The 25162-nt window shown below is 35.7% G+C and overlaps 2 protein-coding genes across 2 annotated transcripts; one reads left to right on the forward strand and one right to left on the reverse strand.

Moving 5' to 3' along the window:
• The first annotated feature begins 1804 nt into the window (after window positions 1-1804).
• LOC135686608 (uncharacterized) lies at window positions 1805-20556 on the forward strand. The gene is made up of 19 exons (XM_065202880.2): window positions 1805-2039; window positions 7609-7639; window positions 8437-8477; window positions 9684-9745; window positions 10358-10474; window positions 11003-11043; window positions 11516-11563; window positions 11947-12080; window positions 12756-12808; window positions 13381-13470; window positions 13679-13741; window positions 13920-14041; window positions 14286-14388; window positions 14549-14614; window positions 15305-15406; window positions 15881-15969; window positions 16104-16224; window positions 16656-16796; window positions 17459-20556. Exons 1-19 carry the CDS (start codon window positions 1991-1993, stop codon window positions 19880-19882), a joined length of 3897 nt encoding a protein of 1298 aa, XP_065058952.2. The 5' UTR covers window positions 1805-1990; the 3' UTR covers window positions 19883-20556.
• Window positions 20557-22992: 2436 nt separating this feature from the next.
• LOC135686613 (large ribosomal subunit protein eL31) lies at window positions 22993-25131 on the reverse strand. Its single transcript, XM_065202884.2, has 5 exons — window positions 25098-25131; window positions 24883-24986; window positions 24472-24597; window positions 23562-23674; window positions 22993-23056 (listed from the first exon to the last, which is right to left on the reverse strand). The coding sequence occupies exons 2-5, from the start codon at window positions 24981-24983 to the stop codon at window positions 23022-23024; spliced, it is 375 nt and encodes a 124-aa protein (XP_065058956.1). The 5' UTR covers window positions 24984-24986; window positions 25098-25131; the 3' UTR covers window positions 22993-23021.
• Window positions 25132-25162: the final 31 nt, after the last annotated feature.

Here is a 25162-nt window from a genome sequence, read left to right on the forward strand (position 1 = left end):
GTTCGCGAATTAGAGACAGCTACCCAAATTTTCGCTAAGTAACTACGCTTCACATCTCCATTCGTCAAAGGTTTTATAAGCTCTGCTCTTGATATTTTTAATTGACTGCGTGATCCAAATTATAATAATAATAATGAAAACGAATATTTATACAGGATAAACACTTCAACAATTACAACATCGCTGTTATCACTGTGTGTCCTGTAACGAGATCCAACTGTGACTACTTCTTTTGATATAAAATTTGAATTTGAATCTACAAAGTTGAAGTTGGAGTCGTGCAAGGTTCCCAACTTGGTCCAGGACTTTTTACGATTAATGTTCATGACCTCCTAGAGCCTAATGTATTGGGCCATATTCATATACACGCTATGCATAAATATAACTATATGAATGGTGTCAAGAAATTAACTCTGCACTCAGCAAAACCGAAGTTAAGTTTATAAGTTTGGAGATTAGGCTACAGTATGCTCCACTGATATTGCCTCGTACACGTGCATTAATATTTAGAACGATGACAGATTGAAATGGAAGAAGCAAGTTATACTGTTTGCAAAGAGTACAGCGCATTTCTCAAAATTCTGAAATGCTCAAGAAACTTCCCTAGCTATGATTGGAGGAAATTTTACTACAAAAGTATTATCGCTGGAAGCACTGACTGTATTACTGCATTGGGAGAAACTATTGCCAACCTAAATCAGCTGGAAGAAGTACAATCAAAGCAGTAAGATTTATTCACATAATTTCGTATATTGTTAAAAAGCCTGAAGTTCTTGGTATTGCTAATGGGGAATCACTCCTATTAATTGGTAATCGTAGACTATCTGCTTTAATTTATGAGCCACCAAACGAAAAACTTCCTGGTAATTTTAAGAAAATTATTTAAATTTTCGTAATTTTTGCTACCTAACTTCCAAAGGGAAGTTTTAGGATACTAAGAAGTTATGACTATCGAGCACTGTCCTTTCTATCGATGTGACAACACCTCATGATTCGATAAGACTTTTGAAAACATAAGATTAGGAAATATCACAGCTTCAGAAGCAGACAAGATAAGATATTCCAATACCCAGTTAAAAGTTTAAAGACTTTATTTAAGAGGCCTTGTCTTCGGGAATGCACTCCAAGCTGAAGTCAAAGAATTCCAAGTTAAGAAACATTGAAGGTAGAAATTTTAAATGCTCAATCAAAATTAAAAACCATAACATTTCAGAAAGGATTGTATGATAATACTACTAGACTCTACCTATCTCTAAAATGGACATTTATTTTAACAGACAGTTTTTATCAGCTTTTCTCTTTGTAAATCATTAACATTGCTATCAGTTTTATTTGACATTGCTTCTTTGTTTCTTAAATTTCTGGCCCATATCAGCCAAACCCAGATAACGCAAACAGCGTCCCTAATAAAGTAAGTATGCATATGGTGGGAAAGTCTTTTATAGAGTCACTACCTTAAAACAGGAGGCATAAATGGCTCTAAAGCTTTGGTCGGATTTATTTCACGTGACACTGGTGAACCCTTTAAGTTTCCGCAATCCCTCTTTTTTGCAACCGCGGTGTTTAGGAAAAATCACCAGACTAAGTAGTAACTTTCCTTGAAGACATGCCAAAAGTTATTCTATTCGATTTTATTCCTCAAAGATTTTCGGTTACGAAGTTTTCATTCTTTTGCGAGGTAAATTTTTCACCACGGTCCTCACACAACACAACCCCTCCCTTTCTGCCTATTCTTTCAATTGTTATTGACAATAACACATGGAAATTTGCAATAACAATAGTGATGTGCAGCATTCTACCTGCAAATGCGAAGGAGAACGGCGAGACGCCATTATGGAGCGCGCCATTCGCAGATGATTGCTTCACTTTCTTCTTATTACACTAAGGCGAGTTTCACGTCACTTTGCAATGACCTGGCCAGAAGGGAAGCGCAGGTTGAAAGCGCACTATCGTAGATGTCTTCGTTATTAACTTCGCAAACACTTATGGGATGATTTCGAAACAAGCCTCAAGTAAAAGAATATGTTCGCATGGCGAAGGTTGGTTGATTGGATCTCTTCTGTATGTTTTTTCCTGTTCACGGCCTATACCTTGCGGTCTCATCAGCTCACCTTCTCAAATATTGAAGGAATATCACATACGTCTATTTATTGATCTGGAAAAGTTACTATATAAGATTTGAAAGCTGTTTCTAAATGGCCACAACACTTTTTAATATTAGCGATGAAATCGATAATTTTAGGTGGCTGTTAAAAAATTCAAATTGAAGAATGAAGGCCTATCTGGTTTTGTAGTCGGCTGCGCACGGGGATTTGGCATGATGGTCTCTATTCTTGCGTTAGCTTAATTTCAAGAAGCAATTGAGTGTCTTTGGTGGTGATAGTTATTCACAAGTTTTTCGGCTAAATAGTCATTGCTTCATTTAAGCTTTTATGGCCTAGACTAGAGCTAGCTCAAACTGTTCGCGAATATATCTTGCATTTGCCCAGGATTGCACTTTGATATATAGCAAACAAGAACTTACGCTAAGTCTTGGTCTTTTGCACAGAATTTTTATAGTATCAACAGAAAATACGTATAGGTATCCTGTCTTCCATTTTAGATCGATAAGGATTTTATTTTAATCCTTGATCCCGTCGATATAGATTCCTACAAATAAATTTTTATGTTCAGGGTTCAAAAAATAATACTAAGCCCATACCCTAACTTATAAACAATTTTATTTGATGCTTAAACTATTTTGGCTATCCATCTTATGATTTTACATCAGCTTCTTTGTAAAAACATTCACCTTTCGAATAGGCAAAAACTGTTGAGACTTCTGGTTTCATTGTCAAATTTTATATTATTTTGAGTACTTAGATTGTTATTATCTTGAATCTTAAGTTAGGCTTATTTTGGCTTTTTTGGAGTGCAAAATATATTTCTATCTTTGTTTTCCAAAATTCTGTCTTTATTTTGAAAAACTTTTCACGTGAGACAAGCACAGTAAGAAAAATGGTATTGGTATTGAGTCTTTAAGAGAATAACTGATATAAAAGTGGCCAACATACACATCTATTAATAGGCAACCAATCATGCTAGAATTCCCTTTTGTCACCAGACCTGTCATGCAATTAAAGGCTTCAAACTGAATTCTTTGTCATGCGCAGATAATATATTATCCGCATAATCAAAGGTGGTCACTTTTAAAATGGAATCTGAAAACATCTTATCTGCACAGATATTTTGCTAATAGAAAAAATTAATTTTTACGTAGATTCAGTTCAGCCAAAGGAAACTAAATAATTCTTGTCAGTTAGTGGCTGTTAATCTGAGTATATATATATTTTAGTATTTATTCTTGTTTACCTCATCTTACCTTTATTGTTGATTCAGGATACTTAAGCCATTAGAAGTTTTCAAAAAGTCATATATATAAAGAAGTATCATTAATCATATCTGGGCAAAATGTATACCAGAATTTATTTTCTCTGTGCAAAACACAGAAAAAGCAGTCTAGGGCATTCTGTCGCCTCTCAGGCCTCTCCGTTTAAGGCGCGCGATCACGCGCGCGCGCCTTGGCACGCTCCTGTCGTTGCCGAGACGCGCAATAAATCACGCGCCTGGTTTATAAGAACTCTTTGAATCGCGCTCCTTGTGTTTTGGTTTTGAACAATTATTATACCAAGAGCCTTGCGGATTCGAAATCGATTGATATCAAAATAAACGGTTGCTTCTTTTAATCCCTCTTTCGAGGAAATTGTTATTGCCAAGTTAAAGCAAACACCTCTTGAATATATTTCCGGTCAATAACCAATAAACTGTCATTGCGATTCCTGATTGTTATAAGTTTTTTAAATGGCCAGTAATTCAAAGGGTCAAGCCATAGAGCTATCTGCTCTCGCAAGTATCGCAAGGACGAAGTTAGCGGATCAAAGACCGAAGATAGGAATAGGAAGACAATGGTGGTTTCGATTTGGTGTAAAGTTTGCTCAAAACACAAAAGCGTTATTTTATCAAATCCTCTTTGTAAAGGAAGTGTCAGGAAAGCAATTGAATCATACGTCAATGGAACGAATTTTGATTCTTCCACTTTTTCTGACTCCGATTCTTCATCGGAATTTGAGCTGGACATTATCGAACTGCAACAATAATGTGTTTTTTTGCTTTTAGTGCTCTATTAAGTAATTTTTTTAGATATTTCTAGATACAAAGTATTTATATGCAAAAACATGCCATTTTTGCCTACTTTGACGTTAATATATTTTTTTGATAAAACGCGCACCTTAGCAAAGCGAGGCGCGCGTTTGAGCACGCGCCCGCTAAAATGCTCACGGAGAGGCCTGCCTCTGTGATTGGCTTATTCTAGCTTGATAGCCTTACCTTTAAAAGTCATTCGTCTGCCTTTTTAGCATCTGACATTAGTTATTGTGGGTGAACATGACATAAAATGCCTAATCTTTGTATCATTGAAACTTAGAAGTTTGACACCAAAACAAAATTCCCACCAACTTGCTCAGTGAGAGTGTGCTATTTTGGATATTCATTCTGCTTAGTTATTTGTGCATTTAACCAATGATGCATGAATATTGTGGTAATGAAAAGAGATTCTGCGAACATTTGGGGAAAGACTCCCTTTATGTCTTCGGAAATTGCTCAATGCCAATTCAAATTGAATAGAATTTCAAATTTGTTTTCAAAGGCTTGGATATATATCCCTCCCCGGATTCTCATTTAACAACCTTAAAAGGATATCCATAGCTGCAGGACTGGAAGGAAAAATTTCTAGAGATACTGCATTGTAAAGTTATTGGAGGTGAGAGAGAAATGTAGGGGGCTTACAACTGGTTTGTCCATGTTTGAAGTGCGCTCTAATGTTCTAGGGAAAGGGGAAGTAGTGATCGAAAAAGAAATTGAAGAATAGATAAAAAATTGGGTAAATGCCAGTAAAATGTTTGGTTTTTTAAAAAATCTTGGCAGGCAAGAAACAGTTTATGTTGTCTGTCTCAGTTTCCAACATTTTAATCTGCTTATCAAAGGAGATATCTATCGTCAGCAAACAGTTTTTTAGGTATTGTTTTTGTTTTATTTTAAGAATGGCTAATAAAGAGAAAGATGTAAATGAATGCCATTGCTAAGACTGAAATGAAAAACTTTCTAAACAGCTCTCATCTACCAGTTTATTTGGAAGGGAGAATTTACAAGACCTTTAATCAAAGTCAATCCATTAGATGATCCCAATTAGTCTCCACCCTGGAAAATTTGCTAGTATTAAGCACCCCTAGCATGGCATCTATATGAGCTCAGTACATGTTAAATTATATATTCAATGAATAAAAAAAAACTGAAAGATAAGTATGAGCCAATGACACAACAAGAACAGCAAAGCTGTTGCTAGCAGGGGGTCTTGGCAAATTTTTGAAAAGAAGAGTTTTGTCGGGTTTTGCTTTCAAAGGTCCCAAAGCAATAGCTTAAGCAAAAAGGTGGACGAGAAGAAGATAAGACCAAGAAAAAAATCATCCAAAAGCCCCAGTAGGTACAGATAGCACTTTGGGTGTCACAGAGATGCAATGCCCCAATAAATTTCAAATGACTCCCATGTTGGCAGCCAGGGTCTATAACCTAGCAGACAACTGTCTGCATATCCAGGGTCGCCTAATTTTCGCCTAAAGTTTAGGGAGAGGTTAAAGTTTATTGAAAAACTCTGAACGCTGATTCTGGAGGGACTGGAAGTTTCTGGGAGGTCCTGGAGGTACAATTGCAAGAAATGAATAAAATAAGTATTCTGAAATGCATTTTAAGATAATCTAAAGGGCATGGTAGCACAAAAATTTCTGCTTGCTCCCCTCACAGGGGGCCTTGTCTTTCAGTTGTGCCCCCCATGGCCCTCGAAACCACTTGACAACCCTGCCTGTGAGATCTGCTCATACAAACTAAGGTTCTTTTTAAACGTGCTGAACCTTCTGAATAAACGAAGGAATCTCATTGTTGAAAACTTGACTTCTAGAGAAAAATCAAAGAAGATACTGTCAGGTACTCAGGCAAGGAAAATTACACCGCGAAAATCTAAGCGCTAATATGAATTTACGTGCCAGTGTGATTCTGGCTACGTAGGACGCACAACCCAAAGATTGGGTTATAGGATAAAACAGCATGTTCCTTCCAACATACGAAACAAAACTGCCCCTCAAAGAGAACAGCCTCCTCGATCTTGTAGGTCTAGAAACACTGTTAAAACAAGTGATTCTGCCATTGGTCAACATCTTTTAGACAACCCAGATTGTGCAAAACTCTATAATGACGACATGTTTCGGATAATTGGCAGAGCCCGGTCGTCCTTCCATCTAGCAGTTTTGGAGTCAATCTACATAAAAACGAAAAAGCCACCATTGTGTAGACAAAAGGAGTTCGTTTTCTCTCTTGGACTCCATTGGTAATTTTTCTTTAGGCTCGGGGCACTGATTGGTCAACTATACCGGTCTTGTGCTTGCGTTTTTCTGATTGGCCTATTTCGATCCACAACTGGGTATATATTTTTCCATCGTGTTTTTTCGGAACCTATTCTGACGTTTTATGCTCTGAGGAGTGTCAGATGAAAAAGCTTTTAGTATGTCGTAAAATGTTTGCTTTTTTCAAAGCCATTTTCAAATTCTGTACCGCAAAAAAATTGTTCGAAAATCTAAGCAATAATTGACTATCAAGAACATACTCTTCGATAAATCAAATCAACTGCATCAAAATTCCATGCCAAAAAAATCATTGTTTTAGGTCACACTCTATTCTGTCAGAGGTAAAATTGAAAAATGTGAAAAAGTTTTGAAAGCCATTCTAATATAGCTTTCAAATTTAAAAGCCCCCAAGTTATTTCATTCAAGCATCCCCAAATTGTTCTAATAAGAAACATCTCAATTTAACCTGTCCCCAACTTTAAGGGTTACACTCTGTACTTGATTAAGAAGTGAAATTTTCTATGCATAGGGCTGCTCTCTAGTGCGCTTTAGTGTTAGCAAAATGTTGCAGGATAGATAGTAATGGAACTTTTTGAAGTTGATATAAATCAGGTCTCTTTGTTTGTAACATTAGTAGGATATTCAAAAAGTTTTGCTTTGCATATAATTTTGAATGAAATGTGTTGCTGTGTTCACAAGTATCAAGGTCTCTTTCTGACGAAGTTGCTTTGATTCAACCACATAACTTTGACAAAAGCTCAGCAGACAAGACAATCTATGTGTAATATTGACTTCTTTGTGGCAAACAATGTGGAAATCATTCTTGCCAATGCATGCTACTATTACTGAAATTTTTCATTGACAATGCAAAAAAACTATATATATGAAAAAAATATCCTAATTATTCTGGTATTTAACATTTGTCTCAAGATTAGCATTTCTAGTGTTTTTCCAGAAAAGAAAAAGAGATGATCAAATGTCTAATAAAAAAAACTAAAACACAATTTTTCCTTCATTTATCATTGATATTCACCGAAAAAGAGTCATTCCAGTAAATTGTTTGACAGCTGCCTGCATATTCCGAAAAGATATGTATATTATTCTTGTTTTGTTATTAAGTACATTTAATTGGAGTGATATTTAACTCATTTGATATAACCGCTATTTTTAACTCTAGAATCTGAAACAAGAAAGAGATCAAAGCCAAGGTATTTAAAATTACTTTGTTTTCCAGTATTTCTGGTGTGTTCATACTTAATTGGTTGACATCATATAAGTTATTTATATTTTAGCAGGAAACCACTGAACCATGGCATGAAAATATTGAGTGTTTTTATTGGTTACATTAAATTTGAATTGGTTATTCACTTTATCTCCTACCCACACTCATTTTGAACTGTTACATCCATTAACATGGAAGGTGTTATTTGCTGATTTATTTATTTATATATTTTTAGTTGTTATGCTCTCTATCAAAATTCATTTGTTTCTTAATAGCAATAGTAATGACAGTCTCAGATACCTAAGCACACAGTAAGAGTTAACATTAAAAAATCTTACTTACAAGGAAAAACTTTTTTTCAATTATTTTGCACTCTGCTATCATTATAGCTCAGTTTGGTTAGATTAAAAATTTCCACCATTTTTGTCTCAGACTGTCTAATACATTTTCTCTCTAAGTTTATGAGGCCCAATGACAATATGAAAAACAATCAACAAGGCCTAATCCTGTTGCAATTTAAAGTAGTGTGAATTCAATGAATTTCTTTGGGATAATTCTTTATCGCTTTTGCATGCTTGACATTGCTTATCCCCATATGTTAGTTTTCCCATTACATTTAATAGTTTTCTTTAGCTTGTAGGCTAAAAGCAGACACACTTATTGCTTTTGCATGTGTTTGCATGTGGTATAGTGCTTTCTGTTACTTAATTGGTTTTAAAGTTGTACATGCATTTAGCATTAAGATAATCTGTGAGAGGTTTGACTGTTTTTGTCTCATTTTAGTCTGGATATTGCTGACTGGAAAGATGAAATTCAGTTCAGAAGTAAGAATTTATGTTTATTTAAATGATTTGATTATTTATATTATATTATCAAGTTACAAAAATCTTGAATTTTTCTTTGAGTCAAAATTTTAGGCATTAAAGTGGTTTTGATAGAGAAGGTGCTACTCAACTTTAAAATAGTTTTTGATATGATGGTTTTTGGAACAATACATGAAGATATGGGCTTTCGTTGGAAAAATATAGCAGGCGTCCTTACTACCGCACACCTGACAACATGCAGGCGTGTGATGGCATGTGACATTTTTTGCAAAAGTCTATGGTTATCATAATAGATCTATGCAGAAATTGCCAACACGACAATGATGACACCAATAATTTTGATTAAATTTATTTCGCTGAATCCTTAGCATCACTACTAACATTTTAACAAAAAAACGTGTTATTTCTGAAGACTTGGGCAAGTTTCTACATAGTTTTCATCAGCTTCGATAATATATCCTTAGCAGAGTCAGTGAGGCTTGGCATTCATCTGGTTGTAATGACCGTTTTTGCGTATGTGCCCCAAGGGCCCTCGGTTAACAAGCATCACAGCTATTCTATGCACCTCGCCAGCTGTCGATAATCCATAAAGATAATGCATTAAATATTATGATGGGCCATTTTACATTAAATTAAATCATATCTAGATTTGAAGCATAGCGAAATTTGACAAAAGGGCTATATGGGGGTGGCAAAATCCGCAAATCTGCTACTTTTTCTTGCATAATTAGCAAATCTGCTACTTTTGCTAAATTAGCAATCAAAAATGAAAATCTTGTTCACAACACTTAATGTTCCTTATAAAATTTGGAGATAAAAATGTCTGTTATTGTCTTCTGTTCTGTGTGGCATGAAGTAACAGTACCAAGGAAAGATTTACATTTAAACCCATCTCGAAAACCAACAAAACCAATCATTGATAGAGAATTTCGCTCTCAGTATAAAAGAAGGCATGTGATATTTTGCCCCCCTCGAAAGCATGCGATCGCCTGGTGCATGCCTTTCGGACGAAAGCCTGTATATGATATTTCCATTCTTGAATGTAGCAATGAATGACAGTTTTGCTGTTTTTTGTAAAGGAACGAGTTAAACCTGAGACGATTTCTCTGTATCAATGTACTTTGGTGCATTTAGAAACAACTACATATGTGTGAGATATAACTTAAATATAAATATATTATTTAAACTGTATTCCTTACCTCCAAGGTCCTGCATCTCCAGCAGCCACCCAGCTCAAAACAGATAACAATGGTAGAAAACCAGCAGAGGTATGCTGATTTCACTGAAATGTGTCTTGGTTTTTATCTTAAAAAACTAGTATACTAATATTTTTGTTGGTCCTGCTTCAAAATATCAAAAGCTGGTACAAATGATAAAGTTGTACAACAAAAGTAAGTTTAAAATTTAGGAAAGATTTCTTTTTCCCTTAATTGAAACACAATGTAGTGAATATTAAATCATTAATTTATGTGTCAATTGTTTTGTGATATTGAAATTTGCTGTTTTACCAGTCTTTTGTTTATTGTTTGATGTTATATTTGCAAAGCTGTACATGCTTTTGTGTGTAGAACAGGACAGTTCTAAGTTACTTTGTTTTGTACATATTGATTATTTTGTATATATATAGCTGTTTATGATTGGCGTTTATATTGTACCTAGTCTTTTTATTATTAACAAAATCATCATAGCCTTCAATTTTGCTTCATTTCATAAATTTATTTATATTTTGCCAAAGACAAAACAAAGGAATGGCTCAATGGTTTTCCCTATTTAGTCAAAAGATTTTTTCTTACTGAAACCACCTCTATTTGACCTTTTTGTATATACAGTGTAAATTTTATCCTGACTTTTTCCAATGCTATTTATTTTATATTTTGCAGGTTTTCAGAACCGACTTTATTACTGCAATGAAGGTCACTGATAACGTCAACTTTTCATCTGGAAAGACTTATGAACTCACAGACCCATGGAGGCAAGAATGGGAGAAAGGTGTTCAGGTCAATAGATTCTTTGTGCATTCTAATTTTGGATTAAAATAAAATTAATTTTAGTTCCACATGCAATGAAAGTCTTAACAACACTTTATAGATGGAGGGTCTTTGCAACTTGTCTTTTGTTCATAAATATTCTAGATTGCGTGTGGTACAATACAATAGAAAATAACTATTAATGTTAATAAATTGTACCAGGAATAAATAAGAGATTATTAAATAACAGCGTTTCAACGCTTGATAGAGGGCCTATGCTCTAAATATCCTTATTCAATAATCTCTAATTTATTCCTGGTACAATTTATTTACATTCATAGTTATTTTTTATTGTCTTTTGTTCAAGTTGTAATGGTTTGTTTAACCATTTGAAATTTTACCATACTTCTTTCCTAGTTTTATAATATTGACCTAACCATCCCAACTTAAGCTGGCCTTTTTAAGTACAAGTCAATGCTGCTTGTGTTTGTGTATACTTGTTCCGATTCATGTTATCCTTTAGCAGCTAATTAGAAGTTATGTTGAAAATTCTTTCAGGTTCCTGTAAACCCAGATGCATTACCAAAGACTTCACTTAGGTCAGCAAAATATTTTTCTTTGAAATTTGATTGGTTCACATAGTTGTCACATAGTAAACCTTGTCACTCTTAGTGAGAGTCTAGAGGTTGCGGAGGTCACCTGCATTTCCATTAGCACAATTCCTTTCAGGATGTGGCAAAATTTGTCAACATTGAAAACCAGCAAAGCTCGTGTACTGGCTTAATGAAACATGATTTAAGGCTGTGAATTCTTTTACCCCTTGGTTCATTGTTATATCTTATCTTTTTAAAACAGCTGCATCTTGTTGAGTAATCCACTTTTATGATATCTACTTTAGAAATAAGAAGCAATCTTGACAGATGGTATTGAGCTTCACCGTAACATTCTAGAGAATGAAACTTGGGTCTTTAGTTTTAATGTAAATGCAAGTTAAGATTTCAACCAAATTGTCTAAAGAAATTAGACTAGAAGAGTTCGTTTGGTGGTCTAATTGTTTTTTACTTTTTGTAGAAAAAAAGAGAATCCACAACAAGAAAAGAGATACAGTGCATTTTCGTTGTAAGTTTGCATTTTCCAGATGTTATTTTTTTCACTATGGTACATGTAAAAATCGATGCCAGCCAATGCCAAAATGACTTTTGCAGCATTCCACATTTTTTACATATGTATTTGCAGGCAACTTATACTTTATAATTTTCTCAAGGATTCTTGTTTTTTATTCAGTAGGAAAAGGAAAGCTGTAGTATGTCATAGAATGTTGGCTTTTTCAACGCAATTTTTAATTCTGTCAGTAGGAAAAAAGTGGCAGTAGGAGAAATAAATCATGGTTAATTTAGTACAAACTTTCAAGCCACGCCCTCTCCTATATTTTTGTTATTTCCTTTAGATTTTCAATGTTGATATCCTTATCTATTTCTGAATTAAGTATTTAAAAACCGCAGGCCTAAAGCAAGAATAACACATGAAAACCCGGAACTCGTTCATTCAAGTGAAAAGACAACTGTTTGTCTGTATGATCTTGACGATTCTGACGTGGAGTGGCTTAAAACAATGAAGGGTTCTGTGAAGAGAGGAAGTAAGTGGTTTTCAACCTCAAGATTACACACTTTGAAATATAATTCATGCGGTTCTTATTATCTCGAAACTCTTCTTCTATTTTTATTATTCTAAGTTTGTCGTAATGGTTAACTAAGTTTTATTATTCTACATCTTTTAATTAAAATGTAGCCAGAATCACACTAGCACGTCCTACGTAGCCAGAATCACACTGGCACGTAAATTCATATACAACAGAACTTTTTTGCGTGGCAGGAACGCAGTCCTTTTGAATGGACGGAAGGGCCTTTCGGATTATTGGTAAAGCCCGATCGTCGTTCCATCTAGCAGTTTTGTGATCTATCTACATAAGCACGAAAAAACCGCTACTGTGTAGACAAAAGGAGTTCCTTTTTTACCTTAGGACTCCATTGGTAACATTGTCAATAGGCAAGCGGCACTGATTGGTCAACCTCAACAGTCATGTGCTCGTGTTTCTGATTGGCCTATTTCGATCCACAACTGGGTATATATATTTCCTAGCGTAGAGTTTTCGGTCTATGTTCTGACGTTTTAAACTCTGAAGAGTGTCAGACGAAAAGCTTTAGTTTACTAAATGTTTGTTTTTTTCAAAGCCATTTTCGATTTTTTCACCACCAAAAGATTTTTTTCGTTTTTTTATTAGTATAACTTTTTCTATTTATTCAATCATAAGGTAACATTGATGAATCTGCAATGGAGAAAGCCATTACCTACTTTGAGAGAAAGGTATTTCTATCATTTATATATACCAGTCAATCATAATATTCTTCAGTCACATTTTAACTAAATTTTCTGATTGCCCCATCCCATTGCCGACCGCATTCACCTAGGCAGAGTTTGTTAACTGCAGTTGATCTTGACATCAATCTATGATGGATGCATAGTTGCCCGGTGTGGAGAGACGTCGTGACTTCCCCTTGATATGGCCCTTCACCTTTTACGGATTACTAGGATCTTTTGAACTGTATCCCGCTGTAGTGACCGTTTTCAGTATCCTGGAAGCTCCGTATACCTGTTAAGATAAGAGTCTTAAGTTTTGGTTGGAGAGTGAAGAAAGCGGTTAATACCCATGACCCCATCGACAGCATCTATCGGCAAATTGTGCTTGTTGTTTTCTTTAATTAACTGCTCAAATATTTATTGGGGCTGCTGCTTCTGCGTTTTCTAAAGTACTAGCCCATAGCTAGCATTTCGCCTCTGATTCTAAGCACTATTGAGCCATGGCTTTTTAGCTATTAGAAGAAGCATTGTAAAAAAGGAAGCAAGTCGATAAAAAGGCACTTTATTTCTTTGCTCAGTGTTTCGAAAATATGGCGCATGCTGTTGCAACTAAGAAAGGCCTAAGCATTGAGTATGATGACACAACAATCTGTGACGTCTGTTTGTCGGTAGGTATACAATATTTGTCTTTGCCTATTGGATATTCGTTGTATATCAACTTTAATGTTTCAGCTGTATCCTGTTCGCCCCTTCGTGAATTATTTACCACCTTCTTCAAGCTGTCTTCATTTATACCCCTGATTTGTTGTATTAGCATATCGAATTTACTCCTATCCTGCAATCACATGTATGCTTAATTGTTTGTTTTGCTTTTAGCCTGATACAGAAGATAGCAATGAAATTGTATTCTGTGATGCCTGCAATATGTGCGTTCACCAGGTATTGTATTCTATGTGTTTTTAGGTGGTTTCCAGTAAAGATGCCTTCAATCTTCTCGCTTTGTGATCCTTTTCACTCGCTACTGTGACTCTTTGGGCTGGTAAAAGCATGTCTTTCCTACCGATTACAGCTCCTCCTAACCCGTTACGTAATTTTAACTATGAGCTTTTCTTGTTAGGCTTGCTATGGAGTCCAGGACATCCCAACAGGCACCTGGCTGTGCAGACCTTGTTCAAGGGGTGTTCTCTCACCTCATTGCGTTATATGTCCCAACAAAGGAGGAGCAATGAAAAGAGTGAAGTAAGTTGGATGTAGTAGTAAATGAGTACAAGTATAATCTGTTACCTAATTTTGCATTTTAACAATTTTCCAAAGCTTTTCCCTGTCCTTTTAAATTGAATGAAATTTAAGTACATTTTGAACCAAGTGTCCATTCGATATCATTTCACTTGCTAGAATGGAATTATCAGGAGGTTACCTATGAATTTTGATTTCAGCGATATTTTTGTTAGTGCTTTTTACAATGAAATTTTGGTATTTTCAGAAATTCGTTTGAGTGGATCCACGTGATTTGTGCCTGGTGGGTACCTGAGGTTAAAATCGAAGATACAGATAATGTTGAGAAAATGACAGTCGATAAAATACCAGTAAGTTTTTTTTGCTTCAGTTTTTTTAGCAGTAGATCGTACAGATGCTCGTAGCATCCACTGTATATTGTTTTTGACAAACAGCTTTTTTTCTCTTCTGGGTTTTGAAATATATTAAATTTCATTTTCAAAATATTGTATCTTGAACCCTTTTTGGCAGGCTAGTCGTAAAAATCTTTGCTGTTCTCTTTGCCGAGAGAAAGTTGGTGCTTGTATTCAATGCTCTGTAAGTTTTTATATTTATTTATATATATCTTAAATTATTAGTGGTATATAAGCCAATTAACATTTTTTCTTATCTGAAAGTCATTTCTTTTTATACTTTGTTCTTACTCGAGGTCTGAAAAAGGTACGGCCAAACTGTTGTCATATGACAGTGCTACACGAGTGGAAAATGTTCTTCATTAGTTTCTGTGAGATTAAAAATTGACATGCCCAAGCTTGTAGCATTAGACTGTGTATCTCAAAATTTGAATGTTAACTAGCATTGAATTGAACTGTTAGATTATGAAACATTGCCACACACGCTGATAGTTTAATTCGAAATGTTTGAAATGTTAACCATCTTTGTGACAGTTCTTGATCGATTTTGTGGCTTTATGACATGGTGACTAAACTAGGTAACATGCTGTGAATATTTGTGAAAAACGAATGTCTTATGACAATGTATTATAGTTCAGCCTTATCTTAATAACTCCCCTAATATTTTAAATTGTACCGTTCTTTGTGAATCACCACCCAGTTATATGCAACATCCTCTATTGAACCTGGCAACAATAATGTTTTGGCAGCACATTGACAAAACTTTTAGAGCAGCGTTGTTACCGGACAGATCTTGCCTGTCTAATTTTCGTTTTTTAACATATACTTTATTTCGATATTTCACCCTTATTGAAGTTGTTATAATGTCATTCAGGTTAAAAGATGCGTAGTAGCGTATCATGTGACCTGTGCTGTGAAGGAGGGCCTCGAAATGAAGACCGTCATGATGCACGAGAAAGACGATGTTCAGCATATTGTGAGTTCTTTCAACTGATACCGAGGCTATTATGTATTTATTTAGCGACAGTTTACTCTGTCGAATCAAAATCGGTTCGCCCATTTTAAAAAAACTTAATTAAACAACTATCTCAAAACCTCACCATTGAACAGCAAATTATTTTGCGAAGAACATAACAAGTGCTAACGATGGATAGACCAATTTGGGTCTTTTTAACGCCCTCTAGTTTTTGTTTTTGCTGTCGTTATCCTAAAAAGTACAACCTAAATTGCACTAAAAAATGATTTTATCCTATTCCCAGTGAATACCCAAACATAGGTGCAGCTAATCCTGGTTTGACTTTTCAAGTGTGGCTGAAGTCTTATAGAGAGATAGGCTGCCTGTTGAATTCCAGGATATCAATCCTCCCCTAATATCCCTAATATCTAGCTTGTAGCTTCTTTTATGATAGTAGGTACAATTTGCCTTATGTTACGTTTTTTTCATTTTCAGTCATATTGTAAACGACACTGCATTCCGCAACCACAAGAAAACGTCAAACAGCGAGCTGGGGACGAGGTGGAGAACCAAAGACTGAAAGAGTAAGTGCATTAACACTATAGACTAAGTTCTTGTTGAAATCCTTTTTCCTGTCTTTGCGTAAATTTTTGTACTTTTTGCTTTTTTTGTAATTGACCAATTCATCACGCTTTCATGGAACTCGGCTTCATTACAGGTTACAAAAACTGCAAGACAAATTCTACGGTTTGGTTGATCTGAGAAGTTCTGCACGAGAGCTGCGGCTAGGACGAGACATAACTCAGAAGCTGCTCAGCTATTGGATTCTTAAAAGACAGGTGGGTTGGTGCTTAGATTTTGGCTAGCTGACTGGTGTTCTAGACCTTTTTGAGCCACATTTAGGGATTAGTAGGAACTAAAAAAAATTTGATGTTATTTTCACTATATATCCTTGTATGGTATTTATCTGGCTCACTCACGATTGTCACAGCTCCAACCAGTTGCTATCAAATTTTGTGTGATCTTGTTGAGAAATCCAATAAGAAAAGTTAAACCATCCCATCTTCTCCCTTTTCGTAGAAACTGGCATTAGGAACAATACGTTTTGCGTTTTTGCCCCTGTCTCTGTGTCTCCATAAACTCTCGTGGTTTCTGTGAATGTTGTTATATAGATGTTATTTTGTTTCATTTGAAAAGTTTTTTTGTCGCTTGCTTTTGTCGCCTGTTTTTGTTGCTTGTTTTTCAACAAATGTGCTGTGTCTATTTAAAGGCGAACCAAAGCCGGCCTTTGATGCCATTAACCACCGAACAGCAAGAGAAGTTGAGTGGAAAACAAGGCATCTATCTTATTCAAGAGCAAATCAACGTTGAGATGGAGAGATATGGCCTTCTCCGGCAGGACCTTGAAAGGGTATGCAAACGTTCAAAGTCTTTTTTTTTAAATCATGTAGCCATAGCTAAAAGAAAAAGGCACAGTTTTAAAGGCACGCTGCTGCACTGTTTATTGGTCAGTCAAAACAATGACATTTCTTTGCCAAAGCATACAATGCGTCAAGCTCGCCCAATTCCCTGTGCGTCAAAATTTAACTCATAAGGACCAATGACCATTGTGACAACGTGCCATTGAATTTAAAAGCCAGGGTTGGCCCTTGAATTTTGTGAGAAATATATCCGGGTTTCTTCTTGTTGTCTAAGAGAAGACAAGTGTCCGTTATGTGCATACAAATTATATCGGTGGTGGTGTTTGTATCAACTTTGGTGTTGACAAACAATCCGCCTCTTCTTATCATTTTGAAATCAAACCAGACAAGAGTAAATATTAGGCGTTCCTTTTCTTTCACTTTTTTAGTTATATATTGGGGCTGATCAGTTTTTGTAGCCCTTTGGTAATCTAGCAATTTCAGCTGTGATTGAATAATCTAATAAATTCAGCTGTGATTGAATTTATTACAATTCGTTGACAGTCTTCTTTAAATTTGGTGCAGTTTTTTTTCCTGTCGCTCAGTCACTCTGGACAAGAATAAAAATTTCACGTGCTTTTATTGAATTGAAGTCAGTACTCCTTTATTATAGTTACGAAACCTGTGTTACTTAATAATTCGTCGGGAGAGAGGCAAAAGAGAAGTGCACAAAGCATCGCAGGAAGTCTTCTACAAACAGGAAACGATTTTAAGTACAGAAGGAGAGTCGATGGGCGATGAAGAGTTCAGAAGGATATCATCAGGAAATACGTTGATGCGGTTTACGAAATTTCCCTATTACGCTCCCGATGGGCCTCCATACGCTGATCACGCGGAAACACCACACGATGAAGAGGATGTTGTGGAAAATGATGAAATTTTGAATAGTGAGACAACTGTCTCGAATGCTGGTGAGAAAGGAGAGATAACGGATGAATTAAATTCCAGTGAACCAGATGAATCTATATGCATTGAAAAGTATCAGTTCGAAAATGGTAAAATGGAAGTTAGTACGCATTTAGATCTTTCACCAGGTAAAACAGATACGGTCAGAAACAATAGTAGCACGGCATCTGATACAAACCCGCCCGTTGCTGTCGTCACAGAACAACAAAGGAAAAGATCAGTCGAAGAAAAGATCGAAACGAGCTATTCATTCCAGTGTAAAAGTGACACAGAAAATACGATCGAAAAAAGTGTTCATGGAATAGAAACTGTAATGGCAGAGACTATCGACAAGAATATTATTCATCTAGATACTGGCATAGAAGCTGCGTCTGCAGAATCATCTTCACAGTGTAAAAGTTCGTCTCCGTCACGAAAACCCAGACAAAGACGTAACTTGTCTCACAGCCCTTCAAGGGTCTTGAGATCAAGTCGACGCTCTGTTGTTAACGGAAAAGGGAGCAGGCATTGTGTTGCCAAGAATAAAAAAGAATGTGAGACAGAACCTGCCGATATAAGGAGCGAACCTTCAACGTTATCAGGACCCAACGACGAAAGTGTTAGCTGTGCATCTCATGGGCCGATAACGGAACATTCGAAAAAGTCTGAAGCAGGAATGTCTTTTCTTACTGAAGTTTCAGTAAAAGGCGATTCATTAGTTGACTCGCAATTAGATAAAACAGAAACCACGGCTTTATGCCAACAAATTAGGCTATTTTCAGAAGTGACAGGGGATTTGAATCGTAACAAAACTTCTGGAAACAATGTTATTGAAAATCAAATGGAGGAATGTGATGGCTGTAATTTCGGTACAAGAGGCGACAACGCTTCAACGTTGCGCGGCCGTTCCAATGATACTGTTACCCGAAGCTCGACCCTCTCTTCGCCTAATACTGACGATATTGTGGGTAGATTGCAATGCAGTGGAGCTCGTGTTCTCTCTCCAAGTTCGAAAATGCTACCTAAAGACGATTTAGAACTTTTACGTCTCAACAATGGACCATCAGACTTTAATAATGATTTTAAAAAAGACGACAGCATAGCTTTATTTCATAAAGGTGCAAAACGCTCTTCGATTAGCAATGAGTTAAATGGCATCTCTGATTTAAAAGAACCCAAAAAGCCGCTTGTAAATGGTCTTGGAAATAGCGCGAGCAGGCTTGGGGCAATTCTTTGCAATAATCTGAAAAACTCTGATGAAAATAGCATGGAAGATAAACCATTAAACTCACTACACTGCAAGGATATTCTTGCTAATAAGAAAACAAATGATCGAATTTTTAAGCTAAATGAAATCAACCAAATAAACTGCATAGATGACTTCCATCTTTTGAAAAGTTGTCCTATTGGAAATTGTCGCCAAGACCACAAACCACCGCGACCCAAGCTTAATTTTATTGCTGAAAATCAAGAGATGGACAGACACTCTGAAACAGAAGACAAAATGGTTAACGGGAAAACTGGCTCTCTGAAACTAGGACAGTCGTTAAAAAATCCTGTTGTTGTACTAAGTGAGATACCCAATATTGCATTTTATAAAAAAGTAAGTCCATGTACATTGAACGGTATGAGTGAATCTCCTAAGAAAACACGAAGGTATTCAGATTTACCAAGTCCTGCTTTTCCTCGAACTGTCATTGACGATTTAGTCGCGTGCCCGCAGAGGCTCACAAGAGGCCGTACGCAGCTCATGATGTCAGGAGATGACGGAAGAAAATCCCGTAAAGCTTCCAAACGGAGGAGAAAATCGATGTTCGAACTGGGAACAGGCAGGGATATGGTGCTGGAACTGTCTTCCTCTGATACCGAATCGCCTATTTCACCGCAAAGGCTGACAAGAAGACGCTTACGATGGTTGGGATCTGGGGGATCGAATACAAACGAGATGGAAGTTATTGATGAACTGGATTGTTCTCGTGATGATTTTCATATCAACGTGAACAAGAAAGCATCAGCTAGCGATCCAAACACAGATGCGCTTATAGGACAGGCTGCGAAACGTATTCACGTGGACGAAATAACTGGTAGTCCAACCAGACTAACGAGAGCACGTGTCAGATCATTAGGCCTAGATCAGGGATTCGAGATTTAGTATGTACTCAATGCTATTTTATTACTTTCTTGATCCTTTTTTACTATTCAGTTTCCTTGAAGGCCCATAGCATTTCCAGCCAACGCTGATATCCAATTCCTGTACTATTTTGTATCAATAACTGACAGATGAGATGGCATTACCTTTATAAGGAGTTTCGTATGCAGCTAGCTCAGTAGTATTCATCTCCCTTTACTAGTTTTTACAAATATTGTCTTTTAGCTTTATGACGTAGGTTTCAATCGTCAAATGTATATAGAAAGGCGGAAAATGAATAATGAAAATCGAATATCAACCATCCTAACTCCATATTTATCGAACAGACGACTGTCTTCAGATGGTTGCAAGCCATCCCTTGACTTCATTAACTGCTTTCTATCTTGTTAAAAGTTTCTTTTTTGTTTTGCATTTCATTGATAATGATCCCTTGTAACTGACTGTTGCCATATCACGCCAGTGTCCGTCCTAATGAATTCAGATTTAACCTAAACTCCCAATCTAAGAAATCTTTGTGTTTGTGTCTTTAACAATCGTACAAGTTTGTACTTTTACATCAAATTTTGTTGCTTTTAGGATAAAATGTATAATTACAGCGCGAAGATTTTCGCATTTGTATTTTACTGCGGCTGTACTTCAGCCTGAAAATATTAGTATTACGTAGAATGTGAAAATTATTTTAATTTCCTTCTCTCTTGCATACCCTTTGATTCGATTGTATTAAAATGTTTATAGAGCAAAGGTAGCGAGCGCAACTCTTGTTGCGTGGATTTTCATTGGCACATTGGGTATCTCATTGTTTCCAATTTACAAAATATACATAAGACCAATATCAAATGTCGATTGGTCCATACACTGCAAAATTTGCATCGATACATTTTGAATATTTTGTCCGCAAAAATACCTTTGTTCAAGTGCAAAAACGCCGAGAATTTGCCTCAACCTTCCGAAAAATATTAGAGAAATTTTCATCCAAAAAAATTTCTTCTGCAAATCATAGCTTGTGTAAGGTACTGAATTAAAAAAAAACCGGAAGAAAACAAGTTTCTTTTTAAGATGCGCAGTATTCCGTACACATAAACTTCACAGGTCTAACGGCGGGTTTTGTTATTTCGTCTATGGCCATGGCCATTAAAGCTTTTTTGAAAAAACAAACTCTATACTATAGTGACGAGCATATCTGCTTCCCACTCTAAGGTCCTTAATACATGATGATTCTTTTTTGGGGTCAAAGAGATTTTTTTCTGAATACAATCGATAGCAAAATGACAATTATCACCTTGTAATAATGTATCGTTGTATTACCAAAATGAGCAAGCTAATTATCATTGTGTACATCAGCCAGGCCTATGTAAATTTTTTAGGATGTCACTACTTTTCTATGTTAAAACTTTTGTACAATGCAACCCCTTCATTTAAGAGAAACTTTACAGAAATTTCACACCTGCAAGATCAAAGGACAAATGAAATAAGGGATATGAATGACTGCATATAAAAATTAATAAACAGGGGGGGTCCAAATAAGCTCGGAGAGGTTAGAAAAAATTAATAAGCGTCCCCTCCTTTTCTTTTAAGGATCTTAGAGTAAGTATCCCTTAAAGTACCCTGATCCTGCAATATGAAATCAACTTTTCTATTATCTCAAAAATCTCAAATAAAAACTATGATACGCTATCTCATCACGAGGTCCGTGATTTTAGAGCATTGGCTAATAATCTTCAAATGTTTAGAACATTGGGGATACTTCTTGCGTATATTACGGGTTGAGGGGGGGGGGGGATTGGCTAAACATGGAAAAGGCCACAACCAATATTATTTTTGTATTGTTTTAGAAAGAGTTTTGAAAATTAGTTGGGCTTCCAGGGTGGCTGTTGGCACCCAAATTTGAGGATAACAGTAGCTCAAGACAACACGGGACAACGCAACTTTTCTTAACATAGTCTTAACTTCCATGTCAAGTGTCTGCACTAAGCAGGGTCGTTTTTAGGTCATTGATCTCTTCATGACCCTATTTTCCTAAGAAAATATGAAAAATAAATATCACCAATGTTTGTGCTAGCTTTGTGCTTATGAATTTTTGCATAGGGCTAATTTCAAGGGGTTATAAAAATCCACATGAAATAGACCATTTTCTAAAGCTTTGAAGTTCACTGTGAGAAATGAAATATTATGCAAGTGCCTATTGGCAATTGTTAGGTGTTGTAGAAATTCTACATATGCATAAAAATCTATACTATTCACCCCCACTCTCCCTTTTACGAGTTGTACTCGCCAAGTGACCCCCCGCCCTTTGGGCACGTACACTTTGAAAGGACTTATTTGGATCTGTATTACAGAAATATTGTGCAAGATAACCGTGCAAAAGTTGTGTTTTTGACATAAACACAGCTTTTTAAAATTAATGCATTTATATAAGTAATTATGGCAGAGTTTTAAGTGAACCCAAATCGACACCTCTACCTTTAAATTGACAGTCAATGTAGTTTTTAAAAAAACTGTAAATCTAAGTGTGTAGTTGAACTCTGTTAGCCTCCCTCTTCTACCTGAATGTAAACATATGCTTTTTGTTGGACCCCCTCCCCCTTCATGCATACATATTATGTGTAAGACCCCAACTGTTATTTTTTAAAGAATACTATTTATCATAGTGATCAAGGGTGAAGGCTTTTTAAAAATTATTACCTGGTGTGGATTTATTTGGAGAACCTGTGAGGGGAAAATAGAGTATTCACAGTATTAAAAATAATAGGATTATTTTCAGTTTCCATATAAATAAATCAGCTCATTTTTGTGGTCTAATTTAACCCTAGGAGGTCTCTTGTCCACTTCAGGAATTTGCAGAGATCACTTCAGAGATTTAGTGCAACTTCTAAAAAAAGGCAGTTCAGTATGTTTTTACACTTTGGCTTCCAGATACTGTCACATCAGTGGCACTGATGTTTGTAAATTCTATAACTCATTGTAAAGCTAGAGATTTTGCAAGAGTTCAGGATTAATTGAAGACAGAAGGCTTGATTTATGACATTAGTTTGTGTTATTTTTCTTAGAGTAATAGTGATGGTACATCATATATGCTCAAGCAATTTAGATAAAAATGCAAGAAGGAGTCCAGGTTTTTAGTCAAATTTTATTTACACATCATCTACTCATCAGATTCAACATTCTTTGTTTGCAGTCCTAAAACAAAAAATAAACATTGCTTAGACATGAAAAAAACTATTACCCAAATTGTGGTGCATGTTTGTAACCAAGGGTCGGAAAATTATGCAAAAGGACAGGCCCACTGACAGGGAGGCAAGTTGGAGATTACCTAGGGTCTGTAAGCAAAGATGGGCCCACTGGTAATTGAACTGTCTCTAACATGATCCATAATATAATGATTTTAAGAAAAACAAATCACATCGCTCTTGATTAAAAACCACCCTTTTTGAAAAACAAGATATGTCAGTTCTGTGATTTCTTTTAAAGAACATCGCAAAACAAGCAACTGCTGAAAAATGTGACATAAACATGCCAGCTTAGGCTAAGCAATATTCTTATAATAATTTCAACAATTTGATGATTTTGAGCCTGAATATTCTTGAGTTATAAAAAATATTCTCATAAAAAAGTGCATTGAACGCAAAGGTGTATATCAGACAAATATTTCAGTTCTCTTGAAACTTCTTTAATGATGAAATACCTTTGAAAGAATCGACTCTGACATGAGTGACAAGAGTGTATAATTTGTGTGTTGAATCCTCATCTTCGTTTCTTCTTCTTGCAAGACGCACCCTGACTCTGAAGGGAACATTCCTGCAGAAAATTGAAGAAGAAACATTTTACTAAGTAAAAAACACTACTTTACTTTAAGAATTATGGTGGTAGTGATTATGATGGTGGTGATACTTGTTTTCAAATGAAATGCTATTGTGGACTCTGAAAAAAATCATATTTGCTACTTCTCATTTTTGGCACCCTGTCTGAAGCTTTATACATGCAATTCTATCATGCTGATCTATTTACTTTTTTAATAGTTGGTACATTGCAAAAAAATCAAAGGATAGTTGCTAACAAGAGCAAAATACCCACATACAACTAGTAGCTCCTACAAGGGTTTCATAAAGATTACACAATGTGGAAATCTTTCTTTCCAATACAAGAAATGTGCAATAGTAGTTAAAACTTTAAAATTCAATGCTATAACAATCATGTGCGAACAACATATTTTTGCAAAATAGTCAATCGAAATTGAAAGATGTTCTTCAACTTTGAACTACTTTGAACCATTCAACATAGTTCAATTGTTGCATGCAAATCTAACAATGTTTTTAATCCTGTTGTTTCTTTGATTGAAAGCAAGTAATCAAACCTAATTTTTATAAATCAACCAAACCAATCCATTTTGTTGCATCTTTCTTGTTGTAAATTTGCACAGGTTTGAAGAGACATGTTTATATCCTTAACAATTGTGTCATGAAAATTGAAATTAAATTGAAGGTTAAAACTGATAGTGTATTCCTGACAATAATTTCCGAATAAGACTCACTCAAAACTTACTTCTGCTGCCAAGACGCATTGTAGACACTAAAAACTAAAAAAACTGTACTTGCCTGACACCCTTTGACCAAATATGTTTATTAAGTCCAGTGTCGATTCTGACATCAGGAGTCCCCATCATCTTTTCTGCAAATTTACGGATCTCCTTTATGGCACGCGGTGCCCTCCTTTTGAATCCACTGAAGAGGAACATTTAAACAAGATAAATAAGGTAGCCAACATAAAAACTTCAAATCATTTCAGCTGTGATGCATCATCGACAGCTTCGAATCTTTCAATACTTTGAAGTTTAACAAACTCATTTGATCGAGGACAAATTTACATGACATTACAAGCTATATATTCATAATATACAATGATCCTAAGTATGATAAACACCGGTCTCTAGCACAACATGCTAAGAGCTTGTTAAAAATATTCAGCTTTTAAAAAAATCAACTCCAATACATCCAAATTATACTTACATTCCATGGATTCGTTTGTGGACATGAACTGTGTACTCACGGGTAGCAACTTCGTTGATGGCAACACGGCCTTTTTTCTTCTCACCCTTATTTTTTGCCATTTCCTAAAAATAAAAAAAAGCCTATTTGAAAAGTTTAGCAAAACTACGGTGACTTCAGGGAAGTGATTGAAAGTTTAGGAGTGGATGTAAAGGCAAACTCGACTCACTACTCACCACGGAATTGATGTAATTTAGAAAGGCCTATTTCAGGGAACCTCTCTCTGGATATTTTGATTTAT

This window comes from Rhopilema esculentum, chromosome 6 (genome assembly GCF_057945365.1).
Source record: "Rhopilema esculentum isolate cy_ngs chromosome 6, ASM5794536v1, whole genome shotgun sequence".
In the NCBI taxonomy this organism is placed as follows: Eukaryota; Metazoa; Cnidaria; class Scyphozoa; order Rhizostomeae; family Rhizostomatidae; genus Rhopilema; species Rhopilema esculentum.